Source organism: Tenrec ecaudatus, chromosome 1 (assembly GCF_050624435.1).
Source record: "Tenrec ecaudatus isolate mTenEca1 chromosome 1, mTenEca1.hap1, whole genome shotgun sequence".
Classification (NCBI taxonomy): domain Eukaryota; kingdom Metazoa; phylum Chordata; class Mammalia; order Afrosoricida; family Tenrecidae; genus Tenrec; species Tenrec ecaudatus.
The window spans coordinates 152,217,291-152,237,487 of NC_134530.1; the positions used below are offsets into that span (position 1 = coordinate 152,217,291).

The window sequence follows — 20,197 nt, forward strand, 5'->3', positions numbered from 1 at the left end:
GGAGGTCAGATGCTCACAGGCATCTTCCCTAAAGGCAGTCCCTGCCAGACTGCTGTCTCCCCACACCACAAGGGTGGGGGCCTGCGACCATTAGCTTGGTTCCTGTAGGTGGGGTTCACACCCCACTGATAATGGTGTCTATCAGTTGAGCCAGGGAACAGGCCAAACCGGCTCTGTGACATCCAAAGTTGGGCTGCCATCCTGTATCTAGGATCCGTCCATCTTGCCACATGTATACCCCCAATCCCTCCTCTTCCTATTATATGGATATCTCTAGACCACCCCCTCCCGTTACTGTATTACCTATAGCATAACCCCTTCCTGTGACCTGGGTCCTCACCTGCAATGAGGGGGCTTGTATGTACTCAGAGAATACAAAAGCCTGGGCTAGCATTAAAATCTTTCTCTCTCCCCCTCCACGTGGACCACCAAGCGGGGGTGAGCATGCTACCATGAATTGTGTCTGACTCCATCTATTTCAATACTTATCTTCCATCTCTCATGCTCTCTATGACTTTACTATGATCTTTACTTATTATCACTGTACAATTGCACCTACTGGACCCGTAATGATGTGTTAGGGGCTGGCTTCCCCTGACACTTCACCGAGCATGCCGTCCTTCTCAGGGACCGGCTAGCTTGCACAGCTCTACCGAAATGAAACCAAACGGAACTGCAGCACTAACGTTTTTCTTTAACGGAAAAAAAAAATCCAATCTTTTTTTAAGCAGTGGAAATTTTTCACGAGCACTGAACCAAGGCAGCGAATGATGACAGGTGAAGTTGTTCTCATTGACTCAGAACTAGAGAGCAGAGTGCTCTGCCCCCCCCCTCCCCCCGAGCTCCCTCTGGTCCGTGGCTGTCTCGGGCCTTATGGGCAGCCCAGGCACTTCCAACACACTTTGCAGGGCCCCAGAATCATTCGAACATGACTCTTCCTTGTACCCTGAGTACGTAGGGGTTTTCTCGGGGGTTGAAAACCCAGCTTTTTACCTCCTTCTGGATGCTCTGTCGCAAGTCTCAAATATCTGTGTGTATAAGTAAGAATCACCTATGATGCTTTTCAAAACTCAGGCTCCTGCCCCATCCACAGGGCAAGCGCTTCAGTCGAAACATCCCAGAGAAGCATACTGCATCCACAGGTTCATCCGTTTAGTTCAGCCGGTTCTAGCCCTCACGGAATATGTCTCCGACAGACCAGAGGCGCACGAGCGCCCCACAGACTGTGCGCCTTGCGAGACAACGACTGGGCGTTGGCTACCTCCCCATCCCCAGGACCCGGAAGAATGAAACATAAGTCACGGACAGGCAGGCTTCCTTTATACAGGGTGCTGAGCAGATGGGGGGGGCTCACTGGGCCGAGGGGTGCACCCAGGGAAACTCCCTCTCCATCCCCAATCTCCATGGGCAATGTCAGTATTCCCCGCCCCCACATGCGCTGGGATGGGAGAACCTGGAGCCTGGACCTAGGAACTTGGCTGCTGGGGCTCATGTGCCAACTCCACTGCTCTGACCATTCGGTCGTGCCACTCTTCCCCGTCCCCAAAAGGAAGAAATGAGCACTGCCTTGCGGTGAGGGTGCAGCGAGTTACCCGTGTGTGAAAGAACCCATGCATGAACTAACATGCCGCACAGGGCAGAGGAAGCACTGGAGAGAGAGGCCCGGCGAGGGCCGCCCAGGACTCGCTCCGGAGGCTAAGGAGCCACAGGCAGGTGGTTGAGGTGACAAGAACCCCCACCAGCAGGAGCTCTGAGCTTTAGCACTGGTCCCAGAACCCTGGACTTTTAAGAAGTCATTCGGCTCAGGCGTTTTATTCTACAGATGGAGAAACCCACTCTCAAATCCGCACCGCCCACTCATCTGTAGAAGAGAATGACAGGCTTTCTAGAAGGTTCTTGGAAAAGTTCGATGGAATATGAACACACTTTGGGGGGAGACATCGAAGAGGCGGTACCATTACGAAGTTCTGTGCTGTCAGAAACTCCCAACTCTAGAGGCTGCTGTCTCCCTGCACCGTCGTGGCCAGGGGCCCAACCTCGAAGTGCCCCTCCTGTTCTATGTAGCTCCCGGCAACCATGCAAACCTTTCTGTGATATTGGGGGCAGCGCATGCCCAGAGAAGGTTTCCTCTGTCTACAAATCCTCCCCATTTTCTCACTGCCCCCGAGTTTCCCACAACTCCTGTTTTGTTGGTCTGCTAAGCTGCAGTCAACTCTGGTGCGTGTGCATGTGTGTCTACTTCATCCCTAAGAAAACTTGTACCTAGCCAACGGGTCCATTTGAAATTGTAGATACAGCCGCTGTGCTGTATAAGAAATGAGAATTCGATATGACAAAATAACAATCTGTGGATTATCAAGGGCTCATGAGGGAAGGGGGAGCGGGGAGGGAGGGGAAAAAAAAGAGGACCTGATGCAGAGGGCTTAAGTGGAGAGCAAATGCTTTGAGAGTGATTAGGGCAAAGAATGTACAGATGTGCTTTATACAATTGATGTATGTATATGTATGGTTTGTGATAAGAGTTGTATGAGCCCCTAATAAAATGTAAAAAAAGAAAAAAAAGAAAATGATTAGGGCAAATAATGTACAGATGTGCTTTATACAACTGATGTATGTATATGCATGGATTGTGATAAGAGTTGTATGAGCCCCTAATAAAATGTTTAAAAAAAAAGAAATGAGAATTCGTTACATACACCTGATGATCATTTACAACAATGCATGCATATTATCATGAAAGGGTCATAGACTAGTGGGAAGATTTTTTAAAAAAATTATTTTAGTGGGGGCTCTTACAGCTTTTATCACAATCCACACATCCAGCCACTATGTCAAGCACCTTTGTACTTTTGTTGGCATCATCACTCTCAAATCATTTTCTTTCTACTTGAGCCCTTGGTATCAGCTCATTCTCCCCCACGCCCACCCCTACCCACAACTCTCATTAATCCTTGATTTTTTTTTTCATGTCTCACACTGTCTCCCTTCACCCACTTTTTGTTGTCTGTCCCCCTGGGAGGGGGTTATATGTCGACCATTGTGATCGGTTTCCCCTCTTTCCCCCCACCTTGTCCGTCCCCTCCTGGTATCGCTACTCTTATTATTGGTCCTGAGGGGCTTAGCTATCCTGGATTCCATGTTTCCAGTTCTTATCTGTACCAGTGTACATCCTTTGGTCTAGCTGGATTTGTAAAGTAGAATTGGGGTCATGATGGTGGGGAAGAGAAAACATTAAAGAACTAGAGGAAAGTTGTAAGTTTCATCAGTGCTACACTGCACACTGACTGATCTCTTCCTTGTGACCCTTCGGTAAGGGGATGTCCAGTTGTCTGCAGATGGGCTTTGGGTCCCCACTCTGCACTCCCCTCATTCACAACGACATGATTTTTTGTTCTTTGATGTCTGATACCTGATCCCATAACACCTCGTGGTCACACAGGCTGGTGTGCTTCTTCCATGTGGGCTTTGTTGTTTCTCAGCTAGATGGCCACTTATTTATCTTCAAGCCTTTTAAGACCCCAGATGCCATATTTTTAATAGTAGGGCACCATCAGTTTTCGTCACATTTGCTTATGCATCCATTTTGTCTTCAGTGATCATGTCAGGTGAGCATCATGGAATACCAGGTTATTAGAACAAAGTGCTCTTGCATTGAAAGAGTACTTGAGTGGAGGCCCAATGTCCACCTGCTACCTTAATACTAAACCTATATATATATGCACATAGATCTACCTTATACACGGGTCAGTGGTACCCCAGCGAGGACAGCATCTATGATGACCTCACACCAGCTGAAGCTCTGCATTGGGATATGGATGATGAAGAGGAATCCAGTTTTGAAGGATTTTAACTCTTTACATTTTAGCTTGGTTGCTGATTGAGCTCAGGGAATAATACTTTGTTTTTGTTGAACCTATTTTCCATTTACTGTGCTGGTTTACTAATGTTAAATGACTTGTTGACCTTTTATTTATGTTATTTAAAATAAATAGTTAAATATATTACCCAACTGATGTCTCAATTTTTAGTAATTTTATTTTTATTTGTTTTGAATATTGAAACTCGCCAATAGCTTCTGCATTTTCCACCCATGGCTTATACTCAAGTAAATCAGTTTTTCTGGTTTCCCAGGTAATAATTAGGTACCTCGGCTTATACTCGGGTCAGCTTATGTTCGAGTGTATACGGTATTTCCCCATCCTCATATATATATATATATCCATTTACATATGTGCATGCCTGTATTTAGACCTCTATAAATGCCCTTTCCCTCCTAGTTCTTTCCTCTATTTCCTTTTACTTTTCTCTTGTCCCACTATCATGCTCAGCCTTCATTTGGGTTTCAGCAATTCCTCTCAGTTACAGTGCCTTGATCAAGCCCCATCCAGCATCCTATGCTCTCCTAGCCATCAATTTTAGATTGCTTGTTGTTCCCTTGTCCCTGAGTTTGTTGTCAAGGAAGAAATTTTTTTTAACCCTCAAACTCACTGCTACTGAGTCCATTCTGACTCAGAGGCACCCTAAAGGAGAGGGTAGCACTGCCCGGGTAGGGTTCTGAGACTGTAAATCCTGACAGGAGTAGAAAGCCTTGTCTCTCTCCCTTGGAATGGCTGGTGGTTTCGAACGGCTGACCTCACGGTTAGCAGTCCAACCTGTAACCCACTACACCACCATGGTTCCTTAGGGAAAGACAGAGCAGATCATTCCATTTCCATGAGTACAACACCACCTTCATGGTGAGAAAGGTATATGTGGGGGTGGGACAGAAGCAACCAACACCAAGGGTAGGCATCTGAAGGGAAGTGTAATGGACGGAAAGGGAGTCCCCCCCATCACCTTACATACAGAGGGAACTGGTTGCCCTACATGTACAAGGTGCTAGGAAAACCCCCAGGTCAAAATAGCCCTGCTGAAAGTCTCCCTTGAGATCTGGGCTCTTTACAAGATTAAAATTTTGTGTCATGCTTGTCTGTCCCCTGGATGGCAACCCCAAGTGTGCTGGAGTTTCGATAAAGAATGTGCTTATACCCTCAAGGAACCGTGACTTCCTCGTTTCTTAGAAAAGACCCATCTTCTTGTCATTCAGGCGTAAAACTGCGTCATCTGCGACTCTTTCCTGGCCGTTATGTCTTTTGACATTTCACAATCTCAAGTTCGTTGCCTCCTTCTTGGAAGCATCTTTTGATTCTTTCCCTCCCGAACATTTGCTGCAGACCCACACCTGTCTACCTGAAGGGACACAGGGACTTCTGAGCTACTGTCTCCACACACACACACACACCCCCGCCCCATCTGTCAATATTCACCATCAACTTAATCCCCCACATGCACATTCATCAAGCCCCTTCCTGCTCCCAAAGTAGACACCATCACTCCCCATGGCCACGGGCGAAATACAGTCCTGACTCTCATGCTTCACCCATCTGCAGGCTGTCACCAGGCTTCTCCAGGACTACCTGGTGATCTGACCCCAAATCAAGCACCTTTCCTGAGTTACCACAGAATTTACAAAACGAACTTATGTATAAACTTTGCATCCGATTTTGTTTTTTAATCGATGGTTTTGCCCTCGGGTTTTCAAAACCAGTAAGAACTGCTAACATGGGTCCTACCCTCTAAATCCATCTTTGTGCTTACTTGTCCAACACACAGCCAGACAACCACTCCTGGGCGGAAGAGCTTCCGCTGCTGGAGCAGGGTCGACAGGCTCTTCCCACAGGACACCGTAACATCTTCAGCTTTAGTTGTGCGGATGGGATTCACTGTGTTCCAGACAAAGCAACTGCCCCGTCTGAGCTGCCAGCCCCATTGCTGACATCTGTGCCACCCACCCCACAGCCACTTGGGTTGACTGCTTTCCATGAACGTCATCTGTATTTCTTTAGTGGCGATCACCTGTCGGTTCCGGAAGTACAATGGGAATTGAGGTGGATGGGAACTCTCCCCACCTCCCAAGGTTTCTGGGGAAATAAGCTGGTGAGTAACAGCTTCTCCATCACCAGTCACCCCAGGGGTCACGTCTAGTTCCACTGAGATGACCTGCAAGGACTTGCTCAGATTGGACTTCCTGACACTCCTCCACAGGCTGGACTCCTCCTTCCTCTGGTGCGACGGGGAACCCATGGAGAACAGCCTTTGCCCACGAGAACTAGTCCTACAACTAGACGTGCTATTGGGCCAAAGCAAACCATCAGGGCAGCAGAGAGGAGCGCTGACTTCCGCTTTCTTAAACGAGGGAGGAGAAATAACCTGGATGCATCAAGGAGATGCGAGGAAGACCCAGGTTCTGATTAGAAGATGTGTAAGAGGAAACAAGGGGCCCTGCTGGCGTAGTTGGTACACATTGGGCTGCTAATCACAAGGTCCGCAGTTCAAATCCACCAGTTGCTCCTCGGGAGAAAGATGAGGCTTTCTATTCCCATTAAGAGTTACAGTCTCAGAAACCCACAGGGGCATGTCTACCTTGAGGGTCACTGTGAATGGGCATTGGCTCGATGGCAGTGTGTTTTGTTTTTGCGGAGAAAAGAAACACATTCACAACTCTCGTGGGGAAGCAGGCCCTCTCACTCTTAAGTCAGAGAACATCACACGGAGTCTGACGCCCAGAGAACCCACGTGTGCAGAGTAGAAAACCCTGCTCCACAGCGTTTCCAAGGCTACAGCCCTTTATAAGCAGATCTCCAGGCCTGCCTCCTGAAGGGTCACTGGGTGGGTTCAACCCCACCATAGGACTCATGATGCGCACTTCACTGTGTCAACCCCAGGGGCTTGGTCTCCCGAGCAACAGCCATCAGTGGGACCCTAAGAGTTCTGAGCTGCTGGCTGGCTGCCGAGATGCACCCTAGTCAGATCCTCTCCTGACGCCGGGGAGGCCAGCGAGGGGAGAGCAGCTCCTTTGTACCAGGGGGAGAGGATCCTTTTCTACGGGCGGGTCTCTTAAACAAGCAGAACGACGCAATACTCACCAAGCACCAGAAGAGTGATGGTAGTTCGCTGATCCGAGAGTTCAACCTCATACACATCTTCGTCGGATGACGTCAAGTTGAAGATGGTGAGGTTCCCCGACATCCTGTCTAGAACAACCCTGCCAGTAAACGGTGGGAAATCCGTCTCATTAAAGCCTTCGAACCATTCTATGACTTTATCTTTCTGCTTCTTCCAGGTGATGTCTTTGAATACTTTACCGTCCAGCAAAGGACTGAGAGTCACTTCCTCCCCCACCACGCCATAGCACGTTACGGAAGCACAGCGGGTGAGATCTAGGAGTGAGACAAACAAACCGTCACGGAGATGGTCAACAAAAAGCATGTTCCAAGTTGCTGTTTCTTGGGAGGCGGGGTAGGTCCTATGTGGAGGTCAGAATTATTCATCACGTACTTTTGTCCTAAAGTGAGACAACGGCTGACAGTAACGAAAAGGGCTTGCTCGCCATTTTACCCTCCCCCCATGGATCTATCGGCATAGCATCCCGCCAGGAAGGGTGGTACAATCACCACTGAACTCAGCGTGAGAACGTTTCTCCCCTTCTCATGCTCCTCCTCTCAAGAGCTCACTCTCATGGGGGTTTGGGGCGCACAGAAACCAACGTGCCAGGTTCTTGGGGCGAGAGGTGACAGCAAGCCCAGGGGCTATTCTACCCTGCCCGGCAGGTTTGTGATGAGTCAGTATTGACTCCATGGCAGCCACCGAAAGGGCTGGGCATCGGCTCTAACTGCAGGGGGAAGCTAAAAAAAGGGTTTCCGCACCAGACAGACACGGCCTAACTTCTGCTTCCACAGGTGGCTCGGTCTGCAGAGTGGAGGAGGGGTGGGTGCATGGGGGCATGCTGGAGGATGGAGGCACAGAAACCAGAATGGAAGTCACTTCCATCGCCCCAAACAGAGTGGTGGGCTGAACAAGCCATCCCAGGGGCTTGGAAACAAGTCAGAGTCCCAAGCCATTTGAGGGTTCCAATGAACACGATGTAGGGCCTGGATGTGGGGGGTGACGAGGGGAAGAGTTTGAGGTGACTGTGAGGCAGGCCTCGATCGTGGCTAACGCTAACTCTGAGATGTCCCTTATGGGAAACAATGGTTGGGAAGCAGCCGAGGGTGTGATAAAGCTTAGGGATTCGGGTGCTGGGCTCAGCGGTGCGTTGAAGCCAAGTCCCATAGACTCTCTTGAACTGACTGCTAGTGCTTCTGCCTGACTCAATTCTGTGAAGGCTGGGTGGTAATACTTAGGTATAGGCATAGGCTCCAACCAGATCACCCCACCCCCAGATCAAGCATTAGACATTTATCCCCACCACTGGCTTTCTAATTAACGGAGAACAGAAACGGTTGAGAGAAGGACATTAAGGACCCAAATGGCTGATTCTGCAAACTTCTCGGTCATGAGCAGGAAGGAAATGAGTACCTGGGCTTGGGGACTTAGGACCACAGTTTCATGGGGTATCAAAGCCAATCCACCTAACAAAGGCAATACTCTACATCCTGCTACCAGGATCCTGAAGCTGGCGGGCGGCCATCCAAGATGCAACTATCTGTCTCTCCCTGTCTGGAGCCAAGAAGGTCAAAGACCCAGGGAACAAATGAGTCCAATGGACTAAGGGACCCATGGGCCACATTCCCCACTACCCTGATCCCAGAATAAACAACATGCCTCGAGGGACAGCTCTGCTCAGCGTCCCGCAGAGGTCCAGACAGGGAGGGAGCCAACGGTACAACCAAGTTCAAAGTCAGAAGCCGAGGCCTACTGGTCTTACAGAGACACAGTCTAAGGCGCCCTGTACACAGAGTTCTCACCTGGGGTCCCACCCACCCAACCCCAAACCACACAAACATGAAACAGACCCATGGGATCCATTTGTTCCTTGTCTGATTCCTGCGCCTCCAGGAGTGGTTTCTGGGTTTTGCTCTGCCTTTCTCACCTCCCGCCCCCCACATTCGAGAGCTCCCCTCGCCTTCCTTCCCGTTCCCTATTTTAAATCTCACAATCCAGCCCCCAGGATGCCTGAAAAGAGCAAACCCCCTCTTGTTTAAAAGCTTTCCCTGGTGGGCTGGGTGGAGGCTGATGGAGCAGGCCATCCGTTCCTACTCAGCGGTGGTCCACACACTGTGAGCTCGCTCATTCTGGCAGCCCCTCCCTGCGCGCTCACAGGCCCCTCCGCTTCCTGGGTCTCTGCTCTCCCTCCCTCCTCCTGTGGTTGCCCTCTGAACCTTGCACTGGAGTGAATGCTGCCCTTTGTCTCCCCAGTGGCTGGTGACTAAAGTGTGTGTGCCTCCCCAGTATTAGCGCTCCCCTAAAAGACCTGTCTGGGGTTTCACTAAAGACTGCGTCAGGAGGGTGGGTTTGCGTCCACACCTGAACTTTATTTCTCAACCATAAGCTGCATCCAAGCCATGGAGCGATGATTTCAGATATATAGCTCAGCCCCAAAGAACCCAAGGTCCTGAGGATTTAATTGCATCAATGCAAGGTTTTTGTTTTTCTTTCTTTTTTACATGTTTAACTGAAGAAAAAGGGGTGCACTGTAAGTGTTTTTCTCCAGTATTGGGAAACCAAAAGAAATTAGAACAGGCCCAGCCAGGACAGACAGGTGGATCCCAACAGTGGCACCACAGCCCTGGCTTGGTGAGCAGAATGGGTGAGAGAGTCGTCGGAGGAGGACAGTGGTAGGGCTTTGCCAGGTGTTTTCTGCTAAAGCGCTGTCTTCACATTCCTGGGAAGCAGAGGAGAGCATCCTTGGGCCTTACAGAGAGTCCTTAAGCAAGATGTTTTGTCACCCCCCCCCCAAAAAAACAAACCAATAACTGTTGCCATGACCTTTGCTCCTGGCCTATGTCTGCTGTGTCTCCAGGATGGTCCTGGGGAAGCCATGTTTCATCTCCTGTGATGAGTGCCCCAAGAAAGGCTTTAGGATCTGAGCCTTCTTTAAAACCGGCAGGGAAAGCTCTGCTCTGCGGCTGATGTGGGTGCAGCCGTTTCTGGGCCCATCGAGCAGAAGGTCTGCTCAACTTTAATCTTGCGGTCAGAACTGTGTGGTGGGGAAGCACTGTCCACGCCAGTCCCGCGCACCACGGAAGGAAACATGCCGCGCTTCCACTCATCCTCGCATCATTGCCACGTTTGAGCCCATTGCTGGGCCAACCCACCCCATGGGGAGTCTTCCTCCGTGGTGCTGAGTCTCTACAAACCTAACACAACAGCAGACACGGCGACTGTGAGTGAGTGGAGCCCGTCCGGACGTCTAGTGTGAGCTACCACTTCTGCTCATCATCCACGTCCTCTTCAACGAGCGCAGAGACAGATTCTTCTTTTCTCACAGATTGATGTAGGAGGTCTGCCACTGTTGGCTTCCTCTGAAAACCACTCATCCATTTGTTGAATAATGGTTTCTTGGAGGCACTGCCCCCATAATTTTTATAAGCCATCAATCAATGAGTTCACCATTCTTCCACCCAAGCTGCATCGTGAAGGTCATGTTGCTCTCACTTCAGTTCTAGCAGAATTCAAGTGGCTCTGATGGGGTCTCTTTTCAAAGTGAGGTCTGACCCTTCTTGGTGCTCCAAACTAGATCCTCTTCAGCCATGTTGCAACAAGTTAGTATGAGTTTATTGTGGTACAAACATTTTCTTGAAATTCACACAGTGTTTCCACACTTTGCATTTCCCATGGGCCTTTGGAGGGCTGGCCGTGGACCAGAGAGCTTTGCTTAGTCTTGTCCTTGCTTGGCTGACGAGGGCCACCTCTCCCATTCAACAGTGTACACCAGTCATGTCACCACAGTGTCCTCAACTCTGAGAAAGCAGCCCTCCTCAGCCACATTTCCAGTGCCTTCCGATTCGAGGGGCCCATCCTCTGGCACTGTCTCCGACAGGGTTCTGTTACCATTCATTGGGCCTTCCGTATCTGACACGGCTTCAATTTTATGCATCACGTTTTCGGTTGCTATGTTCTCTGAAGTAGACGGCTGACTCCTTCTTCATGGTCTATTCTCAGTCTGGAAGCTCCCCGGAAAACTGTCTACTTTGGTTGAGCTTGCTGGCCTTTGAAATACCAGTGACATAGCTTCCAGCATCGCAGCAACACACAAGTCACCGCCGTATGAGAAGCTGGCAGGCAAGTGGGCACGTGGGAAGGCAGAGGAAAACACCTTGGTTGATTGTGCACACCCGAGAATGTCAGATGGACTGAACAGGCCTGTGAGCGAACCATGGCAGGAAACAGGCGGTGGAGGGAGAAGCGGTACCGACAGGAGCTACCACTTTCTGGATGCACACAGAGGGCTCTGTCTGTCCGTCCAGAGAGACATGTTCCCTGAGCTTGAGAAGCACAGGAGAAAGAAGTCAGGAATGTAGAGCTGGTGGAGAAAAGTGAGAGTGGAAGAAGGAGGGATTTCAACTTACAAGAAAATAGGCTTTGACTCCTAGTGGTTTTCCGCTGGAAAAATAAAACCTCTGAAAATCCTTTAGTCACATTGCTCCCATTTTCAAGTGATCAGGCACAGAGAAAAATAGGAGAAGACATTATTGAGCGCCTACTCTCTGATCCCTCTGCCCATTCAACTACTCCTGTCAGCTTTTTCTTTTTAAAACATTTTAATCATAATTTTATTGGGAGTTCTTACAGCTCCTATAACAATCCATACATCAATTATCTCCCATCCAAGTACTAACCAGGCCCAACCCTGCTTAGCTTCCGAGATCAGACGAGATCCGGCGCGTTCAGGGTAGAATGGCCGTAGACAATCTATACATCAATTGTATCAAGGACATTTATACATATGTTGCCATCATCATTTCCAAAGCATGTTCTTTCCTACTTAAGCCCTTTGTATCAGCTACTCTTTTTACTGCTTCCTCCCTCCCCCATCCTCCCATCCTCATTAACCCTTGCTAATTTATAAATCATTTTTATTTTTGTATTTTACACCATCCACTGCCTCCCTTCACCCATGTTTCTGTTGCTCATCCCCCTAGGGTGACAGTGGGGGGGGTGTGCATCAATCATTTGTGATCGGTCCCCCCCCCCCCACTTCCCTCATGGTTTCGCTTCTCTCAGTATTGGTCCTGAGGGTTTATCTGTCCTGGATTCTGTGTGTCAGAGCTCTTATCTGTAACAGTGTACATGCTCTGGTCTAGCCGGATTTTTAAGGTAGAACTGGGGTCATAAAAGTGGTGTGTGTGTGTGTGTGTGTGTGTGTGTGTAGGAAGCATTAAAGAACTAGAGGAATGTTGTGTGTTTCGTCGGTGCCCTACCTGCACCCCACCAGCCAGCCTTTCCTGAGGTGCATAGGTGCCGTTATCCATGCTCACAGGCTCCAAGAGGCAGGAGAGCTCACTCACTCGCTCGCTCGCTCACTCAGCCACTGTTCACGGCAGCACAGGGCCCAGGCGCTGAGCTGTCTGACTCCAGCACGGTCCTACACTAATCATTCGTTCAAGAAATGGTCACTGGGCATCTATCCTTCCTGTCAGGGGTCAGACTTTATACAAACGGCAGGATAAACATCTTAATGCAAGATATGTGATAAGAGCTACTAAGTAAAGTCAGAGGGCCCAATAAGACCCCGTTTGGGCAGCAATGGGGGGGGGGGGTTAGGGAAGGCTCCCCTGGCTTTCGAGAATGAGGAGCAGTCAGTTCTGCCACAGGTGAGGGGCGGGGGGCAGGGGGAGTCATGCCACTGAGGCCGGCGGGGCAGCTCTGGCAGAGCCTTGTCATCGTGGTGGGGTGCCACTGAATGGATGCCAACTGGTATCAACCTCATGTGGCAGCAGACTACCCATCGAGTTCCCTAGGCTGTGATCTGCACAGGAGATGGCCAGGTCTTCTACTGTCGAACCTCTGGATGGGTTAGAACCATCAACTTTTCCATTAACTTCCAAGTGCTTGAGCACTGCGCCACCAGGGCTCCTATTAAACACAAATCCACTGCCAGCAAGCTCACATCAGCCCCCTATAGGGGTTCTGAGACTATAAATCTTCATGGGACCCCACAGCCTCATTTTTCTCAGCAAGAGCAGTTGGTGGGTTTGAACTACTGACCTGACGTTAGCAGCCCAATTGCCTAACCCACGCCACCAGGGCTCCTTAGACACACAGAATTCCAGGTTTTATTTTGAAATAAGGATGCCACTGAAAGACTTTAATCAAGACGTTGACAAAATAAGATTAATTTTTTGAAAAAAAGAAATTATATGGAACAACAAGTGATCTCAAAGCAATGGCAAGGAGGGTATAGGATGCCTGGTGGGGCTTGACCAAGAGCAAGGTAACCAAGAGGAATTACTGAAACCCGAATGAAGACCGAACATGATAGTGGGACAAGCGGAAAATAAAAGGAAATAGGGGAAAGAACCAAGAGATAAAGGGCATTTATAGAGGTCGAAATACAAGCATGTACATATGTAAGTATATTTATATATGATGATGGGGAAATAGATCTATGCACATAGTTTTACATGTTAAGTATCAAGGTAGCAGACGGACACTGGGTCTCTATTCAAATACTCCTTCAACACAAGAACACTTTGTTCTAATAACCTGATATCCCATGATGCTCACCTTCCCAACACGATTGCTAAAGACAAAATGGGTGCATCACAAATGTGCTAAACAGAGTTGATGGTGGCCGGCTATCAAAAGATATAGCATTTGGGATCTTAAAGGCGTGAAGACAAACAAGCAGCCATCTAGCTAAGAAGCAACAAAGTCCACATGGAAGAAGCATACCAGCCTGGGTGATCATGAGGTGTCCGTGGGATTGGGTATCAAGCATCAAAGACCAAGAACAAAAATATCATATCGATTTTTAGCGGGAAGTGCAGAGTGGAGACCTAAAGCCCATCTGTAGACAAATGGACATCCCCTTACAGAAGGGTCACAAGGAAAAGATGAGCCAGTCAGGGTGCAGTATAACACCAATGAAACACACAACTTTCCTCTAGTTCTTCCCCCCCACACACACACACACTATTGTGATCCCAATTCTACCTTACAAATCCGGCTTGACCAGAGCATGTACATGGGTACAGATAAGAGCTGGAAACACAGGGAACCCAGGGCAGATAAACCCCTCAGGGCCAGTAATGAGAGTAGCAATACCAGGAGGGGAAGGGGAAGGTGGGGGTAGAAAAGGGGAACTGATCACAATGATCTACATATAAACTCCTCCCAGAGGGATGGACAACAGAAAAGTGGGTGAAGAGAGACACTGGTCAATGTATGACATGAAAAAACAGTGATTTATAAGTTATTGTAAGGGAGGGAGGGGGGAAAATGAGGAGCTGATACCAAGGGCTCAAAGAGAAAGCAAATATTCTAAAAATGATGATGGCAACATAGGTACAAATGTGTTTGACACAATGGATGCATGTATGTATGTATTGTGTATGAGCCCCCAATAAAATGATTTTTTTTTAAGTTTTTAAATTCTTACTTACAAAGAAATCAAAAACTAAACTCGCTGTCATTGAGTTGGTTCAAACACATGACAATCCTAGAGGACATGGTGGGACTGCCCCTGTGGGGTTCCAAGATTGCAACTCTTTATGAGAATAGAAAGCCTCGTCTTTCTCCAGCAGAGCTGCTGGTGGTTTTGAACTGCTGAACTGTGGGTTAGCAGCCCAACACACAACCACTAGGCGATAATTACAAAGAAACAAGTACATACAGTTCTACATGAATGTAGATTGATGCTTTGCGGTATAGTTTGGAGGCTATATTTTTGAGTGTGGAGATTATACTGGGGTGAACAGTGCTCCCAAGTTCATCCCTGCCAGAACCTGCCATGTGGTTTTACATGGGAGCAGGGATCTTTGCTGCTAATCACACTTAGAATGATGCCCCACTGGGTTAGCAAGGGCCCTAAATCCATTGTGGCTGGTGCCCTTATTAGAGAGAACTATGAACACAAGACAGACATGGAAGAATTCGGGGCTCAAGGGATCATCCACAGCCATGGCGTGTCATGGATGGTGGGCAGCCACCAGGAGGTAGGAGAGCCACGTGGGCAGAGCCACCCCCAGAACCCCCAGGAAGAAGACCCTGCCAACACCTGGGTCTCGAGCTCCTCGCCTGCAGACGTGGGAGCCAATCAAGGCCTGTTGGTTTCAGACCTCTGGTTTGGAGGTGGCCAGAGGAAACAGACGCACATGCCCTACCTCGCCAGGTGGCTCCTGTCAAGAGGACAGCTTGGTGACCCCTATGGGGCACTTCTACGATATTCTATAGGGGGCTGCTGTGATTAAGAGTTAATTCAAAGCTCCCACAAACTGTCCCTTGCTGCACACCCAGCTAATAAGGCAACCTCCAGCTCCACAAGGTACGTTACTACTCCCCATGTGCCCCTTCATATTTCTCTCCAACGTAGTCAGATAAAAACCGACATGTATAAAATACAATGCATGTGTGTGAACGCTTTGCCAGTGTTTAACAAAAATGGGCTTATGCACACTTCTGTCCATCTGGCTTTTCCATCAGTACCCATCCAAGGCCCACCAAATCAACATGGGCAACTGTATTTATCCGCTGTAATAACTGCAAATATTCTACAGAAATTACTTTTATACACAAATATCATATAAGGGAGCCTGATAGCAAAGTGGTCACATACTAGCCTGCTCCCCACAGGTCAGCAGTCTGACACCATCAACCGCTTCATGGGAGGAAGATGAGGCTGTCCAGGCCTGTAGAGAAACACAGTCTTGGAAACCTACAAGGGCAGTTCTACTGTGTCCTCTGGGGTCATTGAAAGTCAGCACCGACTTGATGTCAGTGCGAGCAATAAATACAGAATTCTTCATCCAAGACGGGCAATTGATGTAAAATTTCTCCAAAGCATTTGTCTCTTTTGATTGTCCATGGGCTGTCTGCACCTGTGATGCTTTGCAACCTCAGGAAGCCAAGGGAGCCGGGCTCCTCTATCTGAGATCAGGATCGACTCAATGGAAGTGGGTTTTCCTTAGGTACCCAGCTTACTTCTTCAGCAAAGTCTTTTCTATTGGACTCAGGCAGGCTCTAGAGAAGCTGGTGAAATGCTAGTTTCCAATGAAAAGGGACAATGGGGAGTTCTGCATCAAAGGTCCTGTCACAAAGCCTGCTAAATATGTCCACAACTTGCTATTCATCTGTTTCTACCGCGTAGCACAATGTGGTCTCCAGTGCTGGGTCTCAAAGTGATGTGTGCGTAGTCCCTGGATGAGTGGACAGAAACACAGCAGCAGCAGAAGCAGAGAATGGGAAGACGTGGTCCGAAAAGGGGCACAGAGAGGAGAGAAGAGAGAGGGAGAATGGTACCAATGACTGCCGGAACATTTCCCAGATGGTCCCCGCAACCCAACCCGCTAGTGAAGATGTCAAAGAACCATGCACGATCTTTTTCCTTTTTAAAGATAAACAAGCACCTGCTACTAAGGGCGGGCCCTAGTGGAGCAGTGGCTATGGACCAGGCTGTACTCCACCAGGTCGGCAGTGGTCTTTCTGTTCCCGTCGACAGTTACACAGTCAGGGGGTCACTATGAGTCAGCACAGACGCGACAGCGGTTGAGTTACGGTTTTGGGTTTTGGGTTTTTTTTTTCCTCACTTAATAAAGGGACCCCCTAGTGGGGCTGGGATCCCTGGTGACATGGTAGTTACAGGCTGGGCTGTACACCATGAAGTTAGCCACTCAACGCCACCAGCAGCCCTGGAGGAGATGAGGCTTTCTACTCCCAGGAGAATTACACCCTCTGAAACCCTGCCCTCCAGGGTCCCCAAGAGTCAGAAATGACTTGATGGCATGGATTTGTTTGGTTTGTTTTTGCTTTTTAGTTTTGATGGTGCTGTGAGTCAGGTGTTAGGCTGCTAACCATAAGGTTAGAGGTTCAAATCCACCTGGTACTACATAGGAGAAACATGAGGCTGTCTGTTCCAGTAGAGTTAACCCTATGTCCATCTTCAAAACCAAACACACTGCCATCAAGTCAGTGATGACCCATTTAAACCCCCGTGAGTTTCTGAGACTGTGAACTATTACAGGAACAGAAAGCCCAGCCTTTCTCCTGAGGAGGTGCTGGGGGCTTCAAAATGCCCTCCATGTGCATGGCAGCCCCATGCATAGCCATGACACGACCAGGGCTCCTTGTATAGGCTCATTATAAGTCAAAATCGATTCAATGGCAGGGGGTGGGGTGGGGGTTGAATACGGAATCAATGTACCACGGGTGGTGCATGGCTAAAGCACTTGACTGTTATCCAGAAGACGTGAAGTTTAAGCTGACAGCCACTCTGGGGGAAATAAAGAATTGTGTCCTTGGAAACCCCGTGGGCCAGTTCTGCTGTCCTAGAGAGTCACTGAGGTGGGGCAGACTCCGTGGCAATGGGTGGGGAGCACCAAATGAGAGCCCCTAGGTGGTGGCAACAGCCAATGTGCCCGGCAGCTAATAATGATCGGAGGTTCCAGCCTACCAGGAGCTCACTCACTGCCGTCAAGTTCATTCTCACTCACAGCGATGCTACAGGCTAGGGTAGAACCGCCCTGTGGGTTTCTGAGACGGTAACTCTTAAGGCAGGTGGAAAGTCTTATCTTTCTCCCACCGAGAAGCCAGTGTCTTTGAACTGCTGACTGTGGTTAGCAGCCCACCACCAGGGCTCCTTTGAATCTCCTCAGAAAACCCTTAGAAGATAGGCCTAAGTGACTGACTGCCTTGGCAAACACCAGCCAATGAAAACCCTACAGAGCCCAGGTCCAACTCGGGCACACGCTGGGCCACTGAGTCAGAGTGGCACCGATGGCAACTGGTTTGGTTTTGGTAGCCAGACCACATCTAAAGGAATTATGCATCTGAAAAAAAAAAAAGTTCTCATTTCAAACATTCTCTTTCAGGTTCCTTACAAACTGTTGTGGTTGTGATTGGGTGTCATCAAGTGGATTCTGACTCATAGCAACCCAAAGGGCAGAGTGCAATTGCCCTTCCAGGGTTTCCTGGACTGCAGTCTCCCAGGGAAAAGGACTTTCCCCGTGGAGGAGCTGATGGGCCTTCGGGTAGCAGCCGAGTGCTTCATGCCCTGTGTCACTTGCGCTCTCCCAGAACGCCATTCCTCCACCTTGATAATGACAGTTCTCTCTCCTGACACTAGACAGAAACGTCACTTTAAAAATATTTTATGCAGATCGGGCATCTTGATTTTTTATTTGGGAAATCTCGTCTCCACACAATGGGGAAAGAAAAGGGAATCTTCGGCCCAGCCATGAGTCTCCGCAGCTGTGAACTTGGGTCCTGGGATTTCAAGACAGTGATAAAGGTCATTGGTGGCCGGGGGATGATTAGGCAGAGTATTTTCCTGGTGGTAAAATGATTCCATGATGAATTTGTCTGGAAACACAGGGCCGTACTAGTAGTTAGTCCTCCTGGGTCAGTGTGTGCAGACTAGATCTGCTCCACAGGGCATTCAAGGCAGTGACCTTTCAGAAGCATGTCCCTCGCCCTTTTCCCAAGGGGATTCTACATGGGATCGAAACACCAACCTTTCCCTCAGGAGCTGAGCACTTAATGGTTTGCACCACTCACAGATCCCGGGTTGTACAACACAGGGCCACCCTTGATATAAGCTAGTGTGTTGTGGTCAACTGCCATCTAGTCCATTTCTAAGCCAGGAAGACCACATGTGCTGCAGAGCAGCCTGCGCCCTGGGAGCGGGTCACCAGGCCTGTCTGCCAAGCTCTTCGGTGCATGTTGGAAATGCCAACCTTTCAGTTAGCAGCCAAGTGCTTCCCGGACTGCACCACCTTGGTCGAGGTGTGAGGTGCCATCACATGGGTTCCTCCTCGTGGTACCCCTAAGCACAACAGACGGAAACGCTGCCCAGGCCTGCACCACTCTCACCACGAGATGTCCGTGCCCACTGTTGCCACTACTGTGTCTATTCATCTAGTCCAGAGCCTGTCTCCTTTAAGCTGCCCTGTACTTCACCACGCAGGGCATCCTTCTCCGGCGACTGCTCTCTCCTGCCAACATGTCCAAAGTCTGCAAGATGGACTCTCAATATCCTTGTTTCTAAGGAGCATTCTGGCTGCACTTCTTCCAAGAGAGATTGGTTTGTTCTTTCGGCAACCCACGACACTTTCAATGTTCTTCACCACTCCCGTAATTCAAATGCATATAGATTATTCTTCACAGTTCAATAAAGTCTGATTTTCACATGCACATGAGGTGATTGAAAATACTATGGAGGAGCAGAGCAAGGAAGTCCTGAGGGAATACCAAAAATAGACTTTGAGGCCAGAGCGTGGCACCCAATCAGACTCAGCTCCTAAAGGTCAACAAATAGACCTTGGACTATTTACAGGCTTCTTCTTCTCCTTTTGTTTTAATCATTGGTTTTTTGTTATTGTTGTTTTGTTTTCTTTTGTTGCTTTGTTTTCCTCTGTCTTGGCTTTGTGCATATTATCAGCTATACAGTCTATCTAGATAAGATAGGCGGGAGAAACAATCTGGAGGAGAAACCAACAGATCGACAGTTCCGGGGGGACATGGGAGACAGGGAGGTGGGAACGGAGGTGGTGTTAACAAACCCAGGGATAAGAGAACCACAAGTGACCCAAAACCGGTGGTGAGGAGGGTGTAGAAGACCTGGTAGGGCTTGATCAAGGGCAATATAACTGAGAGGAATTACTGACACCCAAATGAAGGCTGAGTATGATAGTGGGACAAGAGGCAAGTAAAAGGAAATAGAGGAAAGAACTAGGAGGCAAAGGGCACTTATAGAGGTCTAAATACAGGTATATATGTAAATATATTTATATATGATGATGGGTAAATAGATATATGTGCATATATATATAGTTTTAGTATTAAGGTAGCAGATGAACATTGGTCTTCTACTCAAGCACTCCCTCAACACAAGAACACTTTGTTTTAATAACCTGGTATTCCATGATGCTCACCTTCCTGACTCGATCACTGAAGACAAAGCGAGTGCACAAGCAAATGTGGTAAAGAAGCTGATGATACCCTGCTATCAAAAGATATATAGTTTATTATGGGATCTTAAAGTCTTGAGGTAAACAAGTGATTATCTAGCTGAGAAGCAACAAAGCCCACATGGAAGAAGCACACCAGCCTGTGTGATCACAAGGTGTCAATGGGATCAGATATCAGGCATCAAAGAACAAAAAATCATATCATTGTGAATGAGAAAGAGTGCAGAGTGGGGCTCCAAAGCCCATCTATA

At 48.7% G+C, this 20,197-nt stretch overlaps 1 protein-coding gene across 1 annotated transcript in view; it reads right to left on the minus strand.

The window, feature by feature from the left end:
• The window catches only part of CD58 (CD58 molecule), a 70,839-nt gene that overhangs the window by 21,355 nt on the left and 29,287 nt on the right, over window positions 1–20,197 (minus strand). Inside the window, exon 2 of the mRNA XM_075559903.1 lies at window positions 6,966–7,259. Coding sequence (XP_075416018.1) covers window positions 6,966–7,259 — 294 coding nt within the window. The remainder of the gene's footprint in view (window positions 1–6,965; window positions 7,260–20,197) is intronic.